The 20,087-nt window shown below is 41.8% G+C and overlaps 1 protein-coding gene across 1 annotated transcript in view; it reads left to right on the top strand.

Annotated features, from left to right (window-relative positions):
• Positions 1-20,087, top strand: part of PTPN1 (protein tyrosine phosphatase non-receptor type 1) — an 83,632-nt gene that overhangs the window by 51,431 nt on the left and 12,114 nt on the right. Inside the window, exons 2-5 of the mRNA XM_066626159.1 lie at positions 6,461-6,551; positions 8,842-8,942; positions 12,485-12,583; positions 19,927-20,064. Of these exons, the coding sequence (XP_066482256.1) occupies positions 6,461-6,551; positions 8,842-8,942; positions 12,485-12,583; positions 19,927-20,064 (429 nt within the window). The remainder of the gene's footprint in view (positions 1-6,460; positions 6,552-8,841; positions 8,943-12,484; positions 12,584-19,926; positions 20,065-20,087) is intronic.

Here is a 20,087-nt window from a genome sequence, read left to right on the forward strand (position 1 = left end):
CCTGTACAAGAGGGATGGGCTCCATTTGAACCAGAATGGAACCAGACTGCTGGCGCATAACATTAAAAAGGTGGCAGAGCAGCTTTTAAACTGATCCCTGGGGGAAGACCGACAGGAGCCGAGGGGCATCCGGTTCGGGACTCCTCATCCCTATGGGATGAGGATGGGGAGGTTAGAGAACAACAAGACAAAGGCAGGGTAGGAGAAGAAATTGGGAAAGGTAGGGTGATGGGATGTGATAGACGGTTTGGCACAATGAGAGGATGCGGGGACAAAGGAGCAAATAAGCAGCCCATCCTGGGGCATTCCGTGTATAAATGCTTTTATGCGAATGCCCGAAGTCTACGAGCAAAGGTGGGAGAACTGGAATGTCTGGTGACAAGGGAAAATATTGACATAGTGGGCATAACGGAAAACTGGTGGAATGCGGAGAATCAGTGGGATACCGCAATCCCGGGCTATAAACTCTACAGGAGGGACAGGCAGGGGCGTGTTGGAGGTGGGGTGGCCCTTTATGTTAAGGAAGGGATAGAATCCAGCAAAGTAGAGATTGAAGGTGGGTCCGACTCCACCGTAGAATCTCTGTGGGTTAAATTACCAGGCTTGTGCAGCGATGTAATACTGGGGGCGTGCTATCGTCCTCCAGACCAGAAATCTGATGGGGACCTTGAAATGAGGAAACAGATCAGGGAGGTGACAAGGAAGGACAGGGTTGTAATCATGGGGGACTTCAATTATCCTCATATTGACTGGGTCAATTTGTGTTCTGGTCACGATAAGGAAACCGGATTTCTTGACGTGCTAAATGACTGTGGCTTAGATCAGCTAGTCAAGGAGCCCACCAGAGGACAGGTGACTCTGGATTTAATTTTGTGCGGTACGCAGGACCTGGTTAGAGATGTAAACGTTACTGAGCCATTGGGGAACAGTGATCATGCTGCGATCCGTTTTGACGTGCACGTTGGGGGAAGAATACCAGGCAAATCTCTAACAAAAACCCTTGACTTCCGTCAAATGAGGAGGCTGGTTAGAAGGAGGTTGAAAGGGAGGGTAAAAAGAGTCCAGTCTCTCCAGAGTGCATGGAGGCTGCTTAAAACAACAGTAATAGAGGCCCAGCAGAGGTGTATACCGCAAAGAAAGAAGGGTTCCACTAAATCCAGGAGAGTGCCCGCATGGCTAACCAGCCAAGTTAGAGAGGCTGTGAAGGGCAAGGAAGCTTCCTTCCGTAAATGGAAGTCTTGCCCTAATGAAGAGAATAAAAAGGAACATAAACTGTGGCAAAAGAAATGTAAGAAGGTGATAGGGGAGGCCAAGCGAGACTATGAGGAACGCATGGCCAGCAACATTAAGGGGAATAATAAAAGCTTCTTCAAATATGTTAGAAGCAGGAAACCCGCCAGAGAAGCGGTTGGCCCTCTGGATGGTGAGGGAGGGAAAGGGGAGATAAAAGGAGACTTAGAGATGGCAGAGAAATTAAATGAGTTTTTTGCATCTGTCTTCACGGCAGAAGACCTCGGGCAGATACCACTGCCCGAACGGCCCCTCCTAACCGAGGAGTTAAGTCAGATAGAGGTTAAAAGAGAAGATGTTTCAGACCTCATTGATAAATTAAAGATCAATAAGTCACCGGGCCCTGATGGCATCCACCCAAGGGTTATTAAGGAATTGAAGAATGAAGTTGCAGATCTCTTGACTAAGGTATGCAACTTGTCCCTCAAGACAGCCACGGTACCAGAAGATTGGAGGATAGCAAATGTCACGCCTATTTTTAAAAAGGGAAAGAGGGGGGACCCGGGAAACTATAGGCCGGTCAGCCTAACATCCATACCGGGTAAGATGGTGGAATGCCTCATCAAAGATAGGATCTCAAAACACATAGACGAACAGGCCTTGCTGAGGGAGAGTCAGCATGGCTTCTGTAAGGGTAAGTCTTGCCTCACAAACCTTATAGAATTCTTTGAAAAGGTCAACAGGCATGTGGATGCGGGAGAACCCGTGGACATTATATATCTGGACTTTCAGAAGGCATTTGACACGGTCCCTCACCAAAGGCTACTGAAAAAACTCCACAGTCAGGGAATTAGAGGACAGGTCCTCTCGTGGATTGAGAACTGGTTGGAGGCCAGGAAGCAGAGAGTGGGTGTCAATGGGCAATTTTCACAATGGAGAGAGGTGAAAAGCGGTGTGCCCCAAGGATCTGTCTTGGGACCGGTGCTTTTCAACCTCTTCATAAATGACCTGGAGACAGGGTTGAGCAGTGAAGTGGCTAAGTTTGCAGACGACACCAAACTTTTCCGAGTGGTAAAGACCAGAATTGATTGTGAGGAGCTCCAGAAGGATCTCTCCAGACTGGCAGAATGGGCAGCAAAATGGCAGATGCGCTTCAATGTCAGTAAGTGTAAAGTCATGCACATTGGGGCAAAAAATCAAAACTTTAGATATAGGCTGATGGGTTCTGAGCTGTCTGTGACAGATCAGGAGAGAGATCTTGGGGTGGTGGTGGACAGGTCGATGAAAGTGTCGACCCAATGTGCGGCGGCAGTGAAGAAGGCCAATTCTATGCTTGGGATCATTAGGAAGGGTATTGAGAACAAAACGGCTAATATTATAATGCCGTTGTACAAATCGATGGTAAGGCCACACCTGGAGTATTGTGTCCAGTTCTGGTCGCCGCATCTCAAAAAAGACATAGTGGAAATGGAAAAGGTGCAAAAGAGAGCGACTAAGCTGATTACGGGGCTGGGGCACCTTCCTTATGAGGAAAGGCTACGGCGTTTGGGCCTCTTCAGCCTAGAAAAGAGACGCTTGAGGGGGGACATGATTGAGACATACAAAATTATGCAGGGGATGGACAGAGTAGATAGGGAGATGCTCTTTACACTCTCACATAATACCAGAACCAGGGGACATCCACTAAAATTGAGTGTTGGGCGGGTTAGGACAGACAAAAGAAAATATTTCTTTACTCAGCGCGTGGTCGGTCTGTGGAACTCCTTGCCACAGGATGTGGTGCTGGCGTCTAGCCTAGACGCCTTTAAAAGGGGATTGGACGAGTTTCTGGAGGAAAAATCCATTATGGGGTACAAGCCATGATGTGTATGCGCAACCTCCTGATTTTAGGAATGGGTTAAGTCAGAATGCCAGATGTAGGGGAGAGCACCAGGACGAGGTCTCTTGTTATCTGGTGTGCTCCCTGGGGCATTTGGTGGGCCGCTGTGAGATACAGGAAGCTGGACTAGATGGGCCTATGGCCTGATCCAGTGGGGCTGTTCTTATGTTCTTATGTTCTTATGACTCGCGGAACGGATTAATTTCGTTATGCGAGGCACCACTGTATTATTAAGTGTGGTGCTCTTTAGGACAGGACCATTGTCAATCTGTTTCTTGAAGGGATCCTTGAGAAAACATATTCGAATCGCACTCCCACCTCAGTGATTTTTATATTGTCATTACATGTTCTCCGTACCTGTAAAGCCTTTACTTGCCAGGTCATATCAACTTTGTTGTAGAGCCTGACATCCTGTTAGGGAAGTTGGGTCACTTTGGTCCTCAAGCTCAAGGCAACAGAAATTGGAATCTGCAATTTGAACTTTAATTGGCTCAATGACAATGAGATTCCCCCCTTGCTTTCCTCTACTTTTTGTTCTGTGTTGTAAGAATGAGTAGGCTTTGGCTATCATGACTTCAATTTTTAAAAAGATCCAGTTGGTTGGAACTGCTTGGATTCCATTTTCATGTGAGTATGAAGGGTAAACAAAAGAGGAACAGCAGTAATTTCATCCTCACTGACATAGTAGTCCAAACAGTAACACCATAAGGCATTTTAGTTTGGAGACTGATGTTGAAGTAGAATATCTGTATTGTGGTTGCAGAAGTTAACTGTGACTGCAGAGTGACTGGTGTGGTTCTTCCTGTCACATCAGTCTGGAGCATTTTTTTGGAAATAGCTTATCATAGATCAGCGGTGCCCAAAGTCGTGACCACAATCCTATGAAAATGTGGTCCCCATTTGGACTGCAACTTTTTGTTCCACCTCCGCATGGCTCCTCTTCTTGGTAGACCTGGGCACCAGGAGGCTCTGGGAAGTCACATCTGTTGAATTGTGACCTCAGACTTTGTTTCAGATGGAAATGAGGATTACATCCTGGTATTTAAAAAAAAACCAGACCTCTGCCAAACATTTGCAAAATGGTACAAGAGTGCAGAAAGGTCCAGTGTGATCCTGCCAAAGAGAATAAGGCGCACTTGATTTAAGTGGAAGCATTGAGCCCTTGCTTACTTTTTTTCTCAGAAGGGTTAACTTTGGCTGCAGCTTGCCTTGGAGCCTCATTGCCCTGGTGACTGATTGGCCAGTAGCCTAATTGAAAAGGGGGAAAGAAACTGAGCCTCACCACTTTTTCTGAAAAGATTAACAAGGTACTTATGCAGTACTGTGTACCATTCCCCCTTCTGTGTAATGCAATAGCCTGGAGCAGGGGTACTCCAACTGTTGGGTCTGTAACCCACCAGCTCATGTAAAGCTTCCTCCGTCCCTTTAAGGGATGGGGGAAGAAGAGGCAGTGACGCAATCCCCAGAATCATGATACTAAGGGGGGGGGGCGAAGGAGGGTGCTTATACTTGAGCCTTCTTCAAGCAGCAGGAGGTGCAGGGAGCCCCGCGCAACATGCAGAAACTGAGTGGAAACCACTTCTGGTTTGTGAACGCATGCAGGAGGTAGTTTGTGTTCACTATTTCTAAACATTCTAAGCATCGGGGAGCTCTGCAAAGGGCTGTGCACTGCTCCCTGTACCTCCTGCTGCTTGCAGAAGCTTGAGTAAGTACAAGCACTCCCCCTCACCCCCTTAGCGATCCTGGAAATTGCATCGCTGCCCTTACTCCCTCCCCCATAAAGACTTATCTTGGGAGTAAGTCTCCCGAAAAGTTTGAGAACCATTGACCTGGAGGGAAGGAGGAGAGAACTTAGCTCTGCATTCTCCTCCGTGTCCTCTTGCTCTCTTCTGGGCTTCTCCTGGCTGCCGCAACTTGTCTGAACAGTCCGGACCCCTGAGTTACCCACATATAAGGTGAGGTGACAGTCTAAGGTTGATTTATTGGCAGAAATTTCTCATATTGGTAATTGCCAGGTGCATGAAATATTTCTGACCTAGAGAACTGATTCTTTCGTGTTCAGAAATTTTGTGAACCTGGTAGTCATAATGTGGTCAAATTAAAAGGATTTGGTAGGCCACTTGTCTAGTACTGAACTTACAATATTGTGTAAAGTCTGTTTTCCATGAACACCCACCCCTTGCTAACTGGGATCTGGCTCTAAATCTCTATTATGTCTGAAGAGACTACAGAAAACAAAGCGAACTTGTGTGGCATTCATGCAAGTCATATTTATTTAGTTAACAGAATAAATCAGAAATGGCTTCAGTTCAACCCTAGTGGAAAATGATGCATTTGGCCCAGCATTTTGTTTGATTCTCTTGGATGGCCTTTTAAGCTGAGCTTAACTGTTCATTTTGCAGACTCAAGATGCCTGTCTTGGGATTTCTTAGATTTCCTTATACCAGCTGGCTTTCTGGTAGTGCCTCAAGTGAAAATCCTGCAACCTTTCTCTGTCTCTCCCTCTCTATTACTTAATGCGCATGAGCTCTTCTGAATTTTTTAATGCCATGTACTTTCTGTGTATTCTCTTGTCACAGAGTTCATAGGCTTGATTCATAATCAGTCAGCACAAAAATCTTCTGTTTTGTTACTGCTTGGGAGTACTGAATGATTTGTGATATGCTAAAGAGCAGAAGTTGGAAGCACTTTCTCTGATACGTTTTGAAACCGTATGGCTGCCTTAATGCGAAGAACATATTGAGTACAAAAGGTCCTTTTTGGCATCTGCAACTTCAGCACGACTTGCAGATGAGTCAAGAAAATTTGAATTCTTATCTTTACCAGACATGTGTTGCCTTTAACTATTAATATGTATTTAAGAAATGGTTGTGTATATGATATCAAAGGATACAAGTGCTGCTATAGATATCCTGTTTAACTGTCCGGTTTACATTGTTTGTAGTGAAAATGCACAGCAGTGGGTCTAGTTTTGTTTTGGTTCTGAAATTGTAGTTAGTGCTGCAAGTACTACAGTAAAGTGCCAGATACCGTAAAAGGTATTCAGCAAACAACATGGAACATGACTACACTAAAACTCTCATTGTCCAAATCTGTTTTCTTTGATAGTGTGCATCTACTGCCTTATTCTGAATTATCCAAAGAATATTATCCGTAATAGAGAGAATCTTTAATGTGAAAATTTAAAATATTTGCCCTTGAGACTTGTCAGTCAAACCCTCCAAACTGAACCAATGTCCACAAGTCAATACCTTTTGGTGATTTTTTCTGAACCAACATAAACAAAGCAAATATGTGAATCTACCTTGTAAACTGATGTCAAGTACAAATGTCTGTTTTTTGTTGTTCAAGGACATAAGACATGAAGCCAGTGACTTCCCATGTAAAGTGGCCAAACTTCCCAAAAACAAAAATCGCAACAGGTACAGAGATGTCAGTCCCTGTAAGTATCACATCCTTCATGCATATATTTATGTGTTGATTACCTCCTGTAGGTTTCCATTTTAATTAAAGGAGTCTTTAAAATGTCTTTATTGCATATATTTAGCATACAAGAAGACTTAATACACACACACACGCTCTCTCTCTCTCTCTCTCTCTCTCTCTCTCTCTCTCTCTCTCACTCACACACACACACACACACACACACACACACACAACCTAAACTTGCAACAGAAAGCTAGGTGATATGGGAACACATTTTAGTAGCACACAATGGCTGTGGCCCTGTCTTTATTTTCAAGCATCTGTTGCAAAGAATGAATGAAATGAATCAATTGAATAAACTGCCTATATACTACTTGCCAATTGACTGGACTTCACATGATCTGTCCTTTTTGACCAAAGGCATAAATGGAGAGGGGAGCAGATGAATGTCAGACATTTTGGAAATAAGAATGATCAGCTAGAGGTTGTGCTACTTATTGGTATAGGTGTAGAGGACTTTTTGAAGGTTGATAACAGCATTTCTGGGTGTGCATGATGCACAAAGTCTTGTTCTGTGTTTGGGATTAGGAGAAGGATGTAAAACGGATGTAAATGAATTTATTCAACATAGAGGAGCATGGAAGTTTGCCTCTGTTATCTCTCATCTATTTTGTGGTGTACAACAGTAATGTATTATATCAAGCAATCCAAGATAAAACGGAATTGTTACTCACCCTCCATTCATCCATCCATAGAAATTTAACAATGCTGCTACTTTAAATAGCAATTCCGAAATAGATTGTTTGGATAACCCAATGACAATATTTTGCTATAGTATCAGGTAGCCCTGTTACTGGACACAGGCATACATAATGCAAATGTGGTTCATGAGAATGATGGAAAGAGAAGTCTAATTTTTTTAAAAATCTTCAGTTATACCTATTTAACTCCTCTTACCCCAAAAAGATCTGGCTTCCTCTTTATGTCAGAGCTTAATCTTGTGCCAAGATTTCAGCCTTGGAATTAGTTTTCAGTACCGAGTTCTGAACTACATGCTGTAGAAGTCGGAGGGGGGAGGGGAAACATTGCCTCTGAGCTTGTGTAAGGTTCCTTTCTTTCATTGCAAGCTAGCTCATCCTGTCCCTGCTGAGCCAATGCTACTAGGCAGATGTGAGCTATGATACCTGGAGGGATTTCTTAAAGTCTGACAAGCAAAAATCTAGGTTGCTTGAGCTCTTAATTGCCATTTCAATTGTAATATGTTGGTTTCTTGACTTTACTGTTGATGTACCCATTTGTCTCATTTTTAAAAAATGCGTTTTAACTCAGGTTGGCGTACATGAGGTTATCTTACTTCGCAATCACTGCAACCCTGTAAAATAAGTAAGGCTGAAAGAAAGCTGGCAAGGATTTGAATCAAAGTCTCCCTGATCAAAATCCAAAATTGTGTCTACTCTACCACACTGACTTTCAAACAAGTCATAATGCAGCTTTTCAGCTTCCTTCTCCACCACATAATCTCTGAAATATTTTTGTTTTGTTTTTTTAATTAACATGTGCTATAGTCACAAGTCTCCTGTCTATCTTAAAACTTGAAGATTCAGTATCTCCATGTACTGGAAAGCCTTTGCAATCACTTAATAGACTAAAAAATCAGCTGAGCCTTCCAGGAAAACTCGATAGGAGCTATAGTGTTGCACATAATTTTGCTTACTGATCAGTTTTAGGGGTTCTTTTTGTGGTAACTACCATTGATTTTGTTTGTTTTAGATGATGATATGGCTTCCAGTCAGTTTGGTTTTCCTGTAAAATGTGGGGATTCTTCTATATCTGGGTAGGCTCAACAGAGCAAACTTCAGATCTTTAAAAATGGAGTGCAGTTACTGTCAGAGTGGTTTGGATATTGATAATAGCTGGGTGGGAGAAGAGGAACATTAATTGAACCAAAGATATGTTAACAATGCTGGTGGAAGATTTTCAGTTTTACTTTCAATTACTGAGATTCCATTCCCTGAACAAGGAAAAAAAAAATCTTAACCAGTAACAAGTGTGGCTTATTTTCCTCAGAAGAATAATTGAAATAAGGTGGGCTGCGTTGTCCCTCAGCCATTTCTGCCCAACAGTGTGTGTGTGTGTGTGCACGCACACACACACAACAGGGTTCAAATGTGTACAACTGTGGGCTGGGTAGAAACGGCTTAAAGAGGAGAAATTATTTTATCCTGGTTCTCAAACTAGTTATTTGGTATAATATGAGAATTTTTGTATAAAATATGTCAACAGTGTTCTAATTGTCTGTTCTACAGTTGATCACAGTCGAATTAAGTTGCAGCAAAGTGAAAATGATTATATCAATGCCAGTTTGATTCAAATGGAAGAGGCACATAGGAGCTATATCCTCACACAGGTAAATTGCTTTGGGGGAGGAGGAGAGGAAGAAAACTCATTTAATGTGTTTTTAATTCTTGTTCTTCAGTCTTGAAACTCATTAGCCTATGGCCTATGTGTAGCATAAGAAAATGGATTAAATTGATTCATTTCTCCTATGATGCACCATTTTCACATTTTACAGAAGTGCTAGCACCTGGTGCCTTCATTGAATTTGAAATGCTACTCAATTCTATCATTATTAAACAGCATTACTGTTGACACATGGATGTTATACATACATCAATGTACACCTGCCCAGTTGGGTAATTATTTTGCTCCTAGTTGTGACAATAGCAAAAACATTAACAATGCTCCTTAACAAGAGAACCTAGACTTAACCAATCAACCAGATTTGAGGAAATACTGGGGTGCTTTCTATTAAGAACCTGCTGGATCAAGCCAAAGGCCCATCTAGTCCAGCTTCCTGTATCTCACAGTGACCCACCAAATTCTTCAGGGAGCACAAAAGACACAACCTGCGTTCCGATGCCCTCCCCTGCATCTGACATTCCGAGGTAGTCTACTTCTAAAATCAGGAGCTTGTACATACCTATCATGACTTGTAAGCCGTGATGAACTTTTCCTCTAGAAATTTGTCCAATTCCCTCTTAATGGCATTTAGGCAGTTCCTTCCTGTGGCAAGGAATTCCACACACTAATTACATGCTGGGTAAAGAAATATTTTCTTTTGTCTGTCCTAACTCTCCCAACACTCAATTTGAGTGGATGTCCTCTGGTTCTGGTGTTGTGCAAAAGGGAAAAGAGCATCTCTCTATGCACTCTATCCATCCCCTGCATAATTTTTTATGTCTCAATTGTGTGTCCCCCTTAGGTGCCTTTTTTCTAGACTGAAGAGCCCCCAACATTGTAACCTTTCCTCATAAGGGAGTACCCCAGCCCAGTGATTGAATTATGAAATATGAAATCCAAAGGGATTCCTAAGCCAGGTCTCTATTAAGCAGAAATATATGGCATATAATTTCTTATACAAAGTATTTTTTCTTTTTGTTATCTGTATATCTAGAGTTTTATTAACAAGTTGAAGATTCTAAAATCCCCTACATTCAAAACAGCTCCACTCTAATCTCTAACTTTAGAGCAGTGTTTCTCAAACTGGGTTGGGACCCACTAAGTGGGTCATGAACCAGTTTCAGGTGGGACCCCATTCATTTCAATATTTTTAATATATTAGACTTGATGCTACTGTGGTATGTGATTGCATTTGGGGAAGTGTTACAGACAACTTAATATGTGTATTAATTTAACAATGATAGTAAATGGAACTTACTCCTGAATAAGTGTGGGTAGGATTGTAGCCTAGGATTGGTAAAAATTTTCCTGCTTGATGATATCACTTCCTGTGGGTCCTGACAGATTCTCAGTCTAAAAACTGGGTCCTGGTGCTAAATGCACTGCGTAGAGAATTGTTTTTCCTTCGGTTCTTACCATGAAGTAATTCTGCATGTTCTAATTTAAGTAACTTGAAGTGCACTGTTAGTGGCTTCCCTCCTAGCTAAATAATCATGTATCATGTAACAGCAGTGAGGTCACTGGTGGACTTACTCTGCCCTGCTTCTGAGATGCTGCCCCTTACCTCTCCAGCGTGTGACGGGGTCTCGTGTGACCCTTAGACCAACTGGGGAAGCATTTGAATGCTTCCCCACGATCTTAAACTGCACTTCTGGAAAACCAGAAGTGCAGTTTCTGTCTCTGTCGGGAAACTTAATGAGGCTTCCCAAGCGGTCCTAGATGTGTGTAGACTTATTGCCTGGAGCATTTGCCCCGTTCGCCCAGCGCTAAGTCCGCTGCTGAATGAGGTTCCTAATTTTTAGCATAATGACTTGAAAATTGATCTCTTTAGAGGAGACACACATACTTTGCAATTCAGAAACTGGTCAGGCACATTGCATGGATAGAACTGATACCTGGCTGAGCTGAAGGGAGCCATCACAATATTGGGTCTCAGCGTGTATGTGTTATACACTAAAAAAAATCCCAAACAAACTTTCACTGAAAAAATGTAGTGTGCTGTAAATAGTATTTATTTTCTTCTTTTCTCTTATGGGCAGCCAAAGTGACTTCCAGAATACGAAACATCAACTATACAATTAAATATAAAACTAAATAAATACTATATAAAATACACATTTTAAAAACAAGCAGCAACAATCAATCGTATTAGAAGAGAGCAAAACCACTTAAAATACAAACAGCAATAGAAAATGCACCCATAAAACCAGCAGACCAGCTCTAAAGCAGCCATCATGCCATGTCTAAAAACAAACATTTTAAGGCCCTGCCAGAAGACTTCTAGAGAGGGATCAGTTCTTAGATCTAAAGGGAGGGGATTCTATAAAGTAGGTGCCACTGTCAAGAAGGTCCTATTTCTTGCCATGACCCATCCTACATCTGTAAACGGCAGTGCATCTATAAGGGCACTCTCTGATTACAGAATTAGGTGATCTATCAAATACACACAGGCCCCCAGGGCTTTAAAGGTCAAAACCAACACCTTGAATTGGTTCTGAAAACAAACCGACAGCCATTGAGTTGGGAGGCAGTGCGAAACAAAGTATCCAGAAATATGAATGTGCTGTGAGTGCTAGTGAAGCAGCCCGTTAGTCACTTTGAGCACCGCCCCAGAAGTTTCTTAAAGTTGAAAATTGGTTGTGTCCATCCCCAGTCAATCATAAATTTATCTTCTGAACTTGGCCAGTGCTGGCAGTTTGAAGAGCCTCTGGCTCCAGGTCCTGGAAATGCTTGTTGTAGATTATTTAACTGCTACAGGATAAAACATTCATTCAGTTTATATTATCAGTTGTAACCTAGTGGAATTAATCTTCAGCCACGCAATCTATCATTTTTTTCCCAAGAGTCATGTCTTGAAAAGACATACACTTGCAAGATTTGGGGAAGCAGCCCCATTTATGGGTACCTTTTTATATCCTAAATAAGTTGTATTTTAATACCTCACAGTTTGGCTTGATCTGGGAGAGACTGGTGGGAAAGGAAGAACCTTTGACCTAGAAGAGAAGTTACTTTGAAAGTGGATAGGGTAAACATCTTGGAGAAATAGTAAACTTTGCCTGACCTTCCATGTTGGGGCTATACCAGGATTTTTCATAGGATGTTAAAGATAGTTTTTTATTGTACCCAGTCTTTGTGGATCATGAACCCCACTGACTGGACAGACATCTTCGGTTTGTCCTGTAGAGACTCATATCCATCCATTCTGATCAAGCTTTCTTAGAACCATGTTTTTCCATTTTCCTTCTGGCAGTTAAGGATATTGATCTCCCTGAGTTTGCATAGAAAACATTAAACATTGTGAATGCTTAATAAATAGCAATTGTATGTTTAAAGAAAACAATTTTGACAGTGATATTAGCCTTTGAGTCTAAGAACAGAAGCCATTCTACTCTGTGGAGTTTAGAAATTAGAATAGCCTAGCAATAGTTACTTAATTCATACCATGGTGAATATTGCTTACTCTTGAAGGTTCTGTCTGTATCTTTGCAGGGTCCTCTGCCAAATACTTGTGGTCACTTTTGGGAGATGGTTTGGGAACAGAAAAGCCGAGGCGTGGTCATGCTCAACAGAGTGATGGAAAAGGGATCAGTAAGTGCTCAAATCCTTTTTTGCTTTAGGATCATGGGCTGTGTGTATGTATATTTTTAAAAACTGGATAAATAGTCATTGAAACAAGCATTTATCAAATTTTATCCAATGGTATGTATATCTAAAGTTTAGAAAAATAGAATAGGTCTTGTTTATGTGAAATAGAAATATGGTGGAACCTGCCAAATTGAGAAATAAAAATACTATGAGTGTAGTTTGACCACACATTCCATTACAGTGCAAGAAAAAAATTTTATGTAGTATTTGGGTATAGCAAGGGTCATGCATATTTATTTGTCTGGATTTCATCCCACTTAATTTAACTGTTCATTTCTAGTTAATTAATCTAGTTGTAGTATTTAGTGTATGACACAGAAGATAGTACACAGCCAGTGGGGAACAAACTATGAATGTGTTCATGCTCCAAGAATTATGTGCACTCAAAAGTGTATTTTTGAAGGAGAAACTACAAATATGTTTGCAAGGTGAATTCTGGATTTTTTAAAATCCAGGTGTTTGTGTGCATCAACACACAGCACTAGGTAGAGAAAAAAATGTGGGCAATGTGGTGTTGTCATGTGCGATCGTCACATAACTAAATCTGACTGGGTGTACTTATATTCAGCATATGATTCCTGATTGTCTTCAATTACACCATAAGTTAGCCCTTTCATATTAAAGGGGAGAGAAGTCTCCATAGCATTAGCATATCAGGAAATGATGACTGTGAACAGGTGGACAAAATGTGTTACATAGATGAAAGTATGGGTTGTTCTTTTCACAGAGCTTTTTGAAACAGCCACTTTCATATCAAAGATCTTCAGTGCATTGGTATAGAAGCCTCTAGAAGCCCCCTCAATGCAGCCTTTCATAACCAAGCTTTCAGCAAACAATACTGTTGCCATTTCAAACCATTGTTCAGTAGCCATAAGGAAAGCTTTATATGGGAGCGCTCAGCATTTCTTTTTAAAAGGAAAGTTTTGAGTCCATAGGATTAAGGAAATCTGGTTGAAAACTTGTTACAGTCAAAAGGTTCCACTACTTGGGAGCAGTGTTTCAGAGTTACCCTAGGGCAGTGGTTCCCAAACATTTTTGACTTGCAGCTCCATAAGAACATAAGAACATAAGAACAGCCCCACTGGATCAGGCCATAGGCCCATCTAGTCCAGCTTCCTGTATCTCACAGCGGCCCACCAAATGCCCCAGGGAGCACACCAGATAACAAGAGACCTCGTCCTGGTGCTCTCCCCTACATCTGGCATTCTGACTTAACCCATTCCTAAAATCAGGAGGTTGCGCATACACATCATGGCTTGTACCCCATAATGGATTTTTCCTCCAGAAACTCGTCCAATCCCCTTTTAAAGGCGTCTAGGCTAGACGCCAGCACCACATCCTGTGGCAAGGAGTTCCACAGACCGACCACGCGCTGAGTAAAGAAGTATTTTCTTTTGTCTGTCCTAACCCGCCCAACACTCAATTTTAGTGGATGTCCCCTGGTTCTGGTATTATGTGAGAGTGTAAAGAGCATCTCCCTATCCACTCTGTCCATCCCCTGCATAATTTTGTATGTCTCAATCATGTCCCCCCTCAAGCGTCTCTTTTCTAGGCTGAAGAGGCCCAAACGCCGTAGCCTTTCCTCATAAGGAAGGTGCCCCAGCCCCGTAATCAGCTTAGTCGCTCTCTTTTGCACCTTTTCCATTTCCACTATGTCTTTTTTGAGATGCGGCAACCAGAACTGGACACAATACTCCAGGTGTGGCCTTACCATCGATTTGTACAACGGCATTATAATATTAGCCGTTTTGTTCTCAATACCCTTCCTAATGATCCCAAGCATAGAATTGGCCTTCTTCACTGCCGCCGCACATTGGGTCGACACTTTCATCGACCTGTCCACCACCACCCCAAGATCTCTCTCCTGATCTGTCACAGACAGCTCAGAACCCATCAGCCTATATCTAAAGTTTTGATTTTTTGCCCCAATGTGCATGACTTTACACTTACTGACATTGAAGCGCATCTGCCATTTTGCTGCCCATTCTGCCAGTCTGGAGAGATCCTTCTGGAGCTCCTCACAATCACTTCTGGTCTTTACCACTCGGAAAAGTTTGGTGTCGTCTGCAAACTTAGCCACTTCACTGCTCAACCCTGTCTCCAGGTCATTTATGAAGAGGTTGAAAAGCACCGGTCCCAGGACAGATCCTTGGGGCACACCGCTTTTCACCTCTCTCCATTGTGAAAATTGCCCATTGACACCCACTCTCTGCTTCCTGGCCTCCAACCAGTTCTCAATCCACGAGAGGACCTGTCCTCCCTTGACCTACTAGGCCAGTGTTTCTCAAACTGTGGGTCGAGACCCACTAGGTGGGTCGCAAACCAATTTCAGGTGGGTGCCCATTCATTTCAATATTTTATTTTTAATATATTAGACTTGATGCTCCTATGGTATGAAAATTCTAAAATCCCCTACATTCAAAACAGTTCCACTCCAAACTCTAGAGCAGTGTTTCTCAAACTGGGTTGGGACCCAGTAGGTGGGTCATGAACCAATTACAGGTGGGTCCCCATTCATTTCAATATTTTTAATATAATAGACTTGATGCTACCGTGGTATGTGATTGCATTTGGGGAAATGTTACAGACCTGTACTTTTAACAAGCTACTGTGTATATTCTTATAACAATGATAAATGGGACTTACTCCTGAGTAAGTGTGGATAGGATTGCAGCCTTGAATCACTTCCAGTGGGTCCTGACAATTTCTTATTCTAAAAAGTGGGTCCTCGTGCTAAATGTGTGAGATCAACTGTGCATCAATTAGGCCATTCGTTGGCCACAACTCCCCTTTAGGGCTACAATTCTATACACTGTATAGGATGGCGGTTTTTCACAAGGATTCTGCGGCTCCCCTGACTGGTTTCCACTGCTTTCCAAGGAGCCACATCTCATAGTTGGGGTTAGTCAAAATCTTATCAGAGGTCCCTCAATGAGAAGAAAGATATTGGCTGAAAAACTTGCTAAACAGCCTGTTGTTAATTCCCCTGCTCTCCCTCCCCTCCCCACTTCTGTAGCCACAAGAACATATTGGATGTTTTCTAGGTTACACACTCCTTTCGTGTGGGGAAAATGGTGTGTGCACCACAGAAACTGAGACCACATCTGCCACATGCTTGAAATTCTGTGGCAGACATGTTGGGGTCCCCTCAACAAATGGGTCAGTGTGGAAAGGGCTTCTTTAAAAAAAAAAGTCACACATGTTCAGAGAGCATCTTCTGACCAGCATATGCCCAACATTTCTTATGACTGCTTTTTCATATTCCCGTCCTTGTATTTCTCTGCTGGTCTTGACATCTCCATACTCTTCCGGAAACCATATTGTTGCTTACAAAACAAAACCAGGCCAATTCTGTAAACTCTCTGTTAGTGCGTTAATTATTAATTATTGCAGCATCAGGTCAGCAAAACAAGCACATTTTAAAGTGTCTGTTGAGGAAGAGGCTGGAGGATAGTTTATAGACTGTCTGATTAAAGCACTTTCTAAATACTTAGAAAATTCTGGTTAAGTTGTATTAAGTAAAAGGCAGCATTTCTTATGGCTGCCTTTTACTTAATATAATGTGGCAATGTGCAGGGGGAAGACGGCCAATATGGAAGTGTTCTTACTGCATTCATTCCTCTCCAGGAGTGAATGGAAAATCAAAAGTAATTCCGCAAATTTGCAGCAGAAGCTGCCTGTTCAGTGTTGATTGGCTAGCTTCCCCATGATATCATCAAACCATCTCCCCAGACACCATTCCAGATTCCTGGAGCAGCTTTGTACTTTTGTAAGTTTCCTTTTTTAAAATGGTGAATTTGTCACCTTAATAGTCATGAGAGTATTTTTAAATGTTTAAGAACATTGTAGGAAAAGGAAATTGATGGCTGAGCCAGCATTCAGTTTACTGGTGTGCATGCATATTCAGTTGAGAAGCTCATCACACAGATAAGGTAATTTTATTACCTTAAAGTGTGAAGATAGAAGTATTGTGTCAAGTTTGTTTCCTTCCAGACATTGGTCATTTGACCAATAAATGACGTCCCTGGAGGCTTGCAGTTCTTAAAAGTACAGGTTACTGGTCTTCCTTGAAGTAGTGGAAGAATAGTATTTCTTATGGCATGTAGACAAGAACTTCACAGGCAGAATTCAATTCTGCAGTGATCTCTCTCACTGAGCATTTTTCCAGTTTTCCAGTAATATGAGTAGTGAAACAAATCTGAAAAGAGAGAAGTGCAGTAACCACACACTCAACTATTCCTCTCTCCCACACACACACACACCCCCACTTACTCTTTCTCAACTGCCTGTGAGCTTGAACAAAGCAAAGAATTATTGAGATCCCCTGGGGCAATCTGCTAATGCTTCTTGACAAACTGTTTGTGGGGGATACTCAATGGGAACTTGGCAAAAACCTTATTTTGCCCAACATTTGGTGTAAAAGTCAAATTAGGAACAAATTGTTCTTTTCCAAGCTGCAATTAAAAAAAAGTTGCAAGAGATTATAATTCTGCATCCAGCTGATTTGTACTGTTCAGGAGTTAGACAAAGAAAGAGATTGGTACCTTTACAATGGACTAAATTACATAGGGATTCCTTCATGTTTCTCTTAATAAAATGCTTTGTGGATTGGTAAACTATCGCTTGCAAATCATTTGTGCAGTACTTCTTGTGATTCACTCTGGTTTCTGTTCCATAGAAGATTGTGTTACCATCCCAGTCACAATCACTTTTGATCAGCATTCAGCATAATATTCTATTTCTTTGTTTCTGTTCTTTTTTCCTATTTGGCAATAAAGCTGTCGTGTGTAGTTTTTGTTTTTTATTTCTTTTTCAGTTTCTGCCCCACCTGTTGCACAGGTCTCAGTGTGGTTATTCTGAAAATGTAATGCTGAATCTCTACCAACAGTGCAAGCATCACCATTATAATTCTAGCCAGAGAAACTATATTGAATTCAACCAAACTGTTCAGCACAAGCACATGCTCTTAGTTATCACAATTGAAGTTTTAATTAGGTAGTACTAAAAACCCAGGATTTCTTAATTATGATCCCCTTTTCCGAGCACTGGACACCTTCTTTGTACTTGTTGCTAACCCAGCATGTAAACATTCTACAAATGCATGCCTGAGATTTCCAGGAAAATTAAGAACATTGCTATGATACATCAAGAGCTCAAGTAACTGAAATGCTTGCAAATTATATTTTCAGTGAGAATAAAACATTATAACCATTAAGTAATTGCATATGGTATCAAAATAATCTCATGAGACTGGTTGAGGGAGAGGGATGTGTAGGCTAGTGGTTCTCTGTGTGGGCCTTATGGCCCTTTCAGATGGCCATGCCATACTATTAGGCGGAAAGAGTAAGTTTCTGAGGGGGGCAACCAAACTTAACTGCCCAGTGTACGATGAAATGAGGCTCAGAATGATGCCTCAGGGGCATAGGCTATAAAGGTCAAGAAACCCTGTTCTAGGCAACTCAGTAGCAGCTGTGTCTCTTGATTCCAAATTAAAAACTACAGCTTCGTGCATGTGAAATTATTATTAAATTTATTACAGTATTTATATACCACCTTTTGCATAGACTGGAGCAGCGATTTTCAATCTTTTTCATCTCATGGCACACTGATAAGGCATTAAAATTGTCACAGCACACCATCAGTCTTTTGTCAATTGACAAGGCACACCATGCTGCCAGTGGAGGCTCACATCCCCCATTGGCCCTACTAACAAATGACCTTTCCCCAAATTCCTGTGGCACACCTGTTGACTACTCGTGGCACACCAATGTGCCATGGCACAGTGGACTAGACAATGGTCTGGACTAGACTGGACAATGACTAGACAGTGGACTAGACTGGACAATGACTGGACGAGAGTCTCGCTGACTCAAGGCATCTTTACATAAACAGGCTGACCATAAATCTCTTTTTTTTCAAATGGGGTTTTTACTCATTTTATTCTATGAGATAAACTCATAGAATCCTCCATTTCTCCAGATGATTCCCTTCATAGTGCATTCATTCTCCTGGTTGCAGAGCTCTTCACCTTCCACAGGCATCTGCAAAACACACCTCAGGCTGGTTCTCAGGACATTATCCATTTTTTGCCAGTTAACTCCTCCACACCCTTCCACATTCCTTTGTCTCTAGCCAGCGGCTTCCAGTCTCTCAGCCAAGGCAAGGCCCAAGCTGATCTTGCTTAGCTTAGGCGGATGGATGACAGCGCAGGCAAAGCTACTGTTTTAATAATATTGTCTTCTCTTACTGGCAGCAACTCTTCAAACTATTTGGATATTTTCCATCCCTGCCTGCCACTTCAGATAATTTAACTAGACATGATCAGGACTGACTTGGGGACCTCCTGGATACAAAATACAAGCTGTACCAATGAGCCAAGTCCTTCCCACCCCACACGCCATGTGTGTACTTTCATTACCCCTTATGACTATTCTCCCCTGAAGTCTGCCAACTTAAAAACTCTTAACTCAGGACATCACCTTCCTTCAGGTCTTGCTTCCTTCAACTCCTATTCCTTTTTTGTGTAACATGTGATGATCCTGTTAACTGCAGTCTAAATGATTGGGTGTGGCTGTACAAAGAATTGAATAAAGACAGTAGCTCTTTATGGAATATGTTGCCTTGAAAGTAGGTGTACTTGAAGGGTACCTCAAAATTCCAGGGAATAAGCTACTGACACAAAGGGGGCTTTACTCTCTCTTTCTCTGCCTGCTAAATCCCTTCATAACTTATCCTCCTTTCTCTGTCCATCATATACTCCTCTGAAGTTTTCCATAGACTTGCCACACTGTGGCTTTTGGTTTTTGTTTCCTGTTGTATCCCTGCCCATGAATTTTGGTTTAGCAACTCTACACCCTTGAGAGTCTCTGATACCCCTCCAGTTATTCCCCCTTGTAGCACCCTATTCATAAACTTCCCCTCTCCCATCCTGCTGTCTTGTGCTCTCTCCTCCTTTGGAACTCACTCCTTTCATAAAGTCTCTTATTTGACCCTTTAATTTCCTTCCAAACTGTAACTATGCTGAAGTATGTGTAACTGCATTTGCTTGCATTCATGACTTTCTATCCATATCTCTTCTACCACACTACTGGTTGTCTTCTCTGTTGTCTATTTTTAGATTGTAAACTCCTTGGGGGCAGGAATCCGTTGTTTTTGAAATTGCAATGCCATGCAGGAATGATGTTGTATAAACAATGATTTAAAAATCTGATTTTCCACTAAAGAGAGAAAATAAGTAAATTGTTCTTATAAGTTTTTTTTGTTGTTCTTTTCATTTTCCCCTCTAGATAAAATGTGCACAGTATTGGCCACAAAAAGAAGAAAAAGAAATGCTCTTTGAAGATACAAACTTGCAGTTAACCTTAATAGCGGAAGATATAAAATCCTATTATACAGTACGACAGTTAGAATTGGAAAACCTGACAGTAAGTATGGAAAGCAGATGTCA

The sequence above is a fragment of the Tiliqua scincoides genome, chromosome 4 (genome assembly GCF_035046505.1).
Source record: "Tiliqua scincoides isolate rTilSci1 chromosome 4, rTilSci1.hap2, whole genome shotgun sequence".
Lineage (NCBI taxonomy): Eukaryota > Metazoa > Chordata > Lepidosauria > Squamata > Scincidae > Tiliqua > Tiliqua scincoides.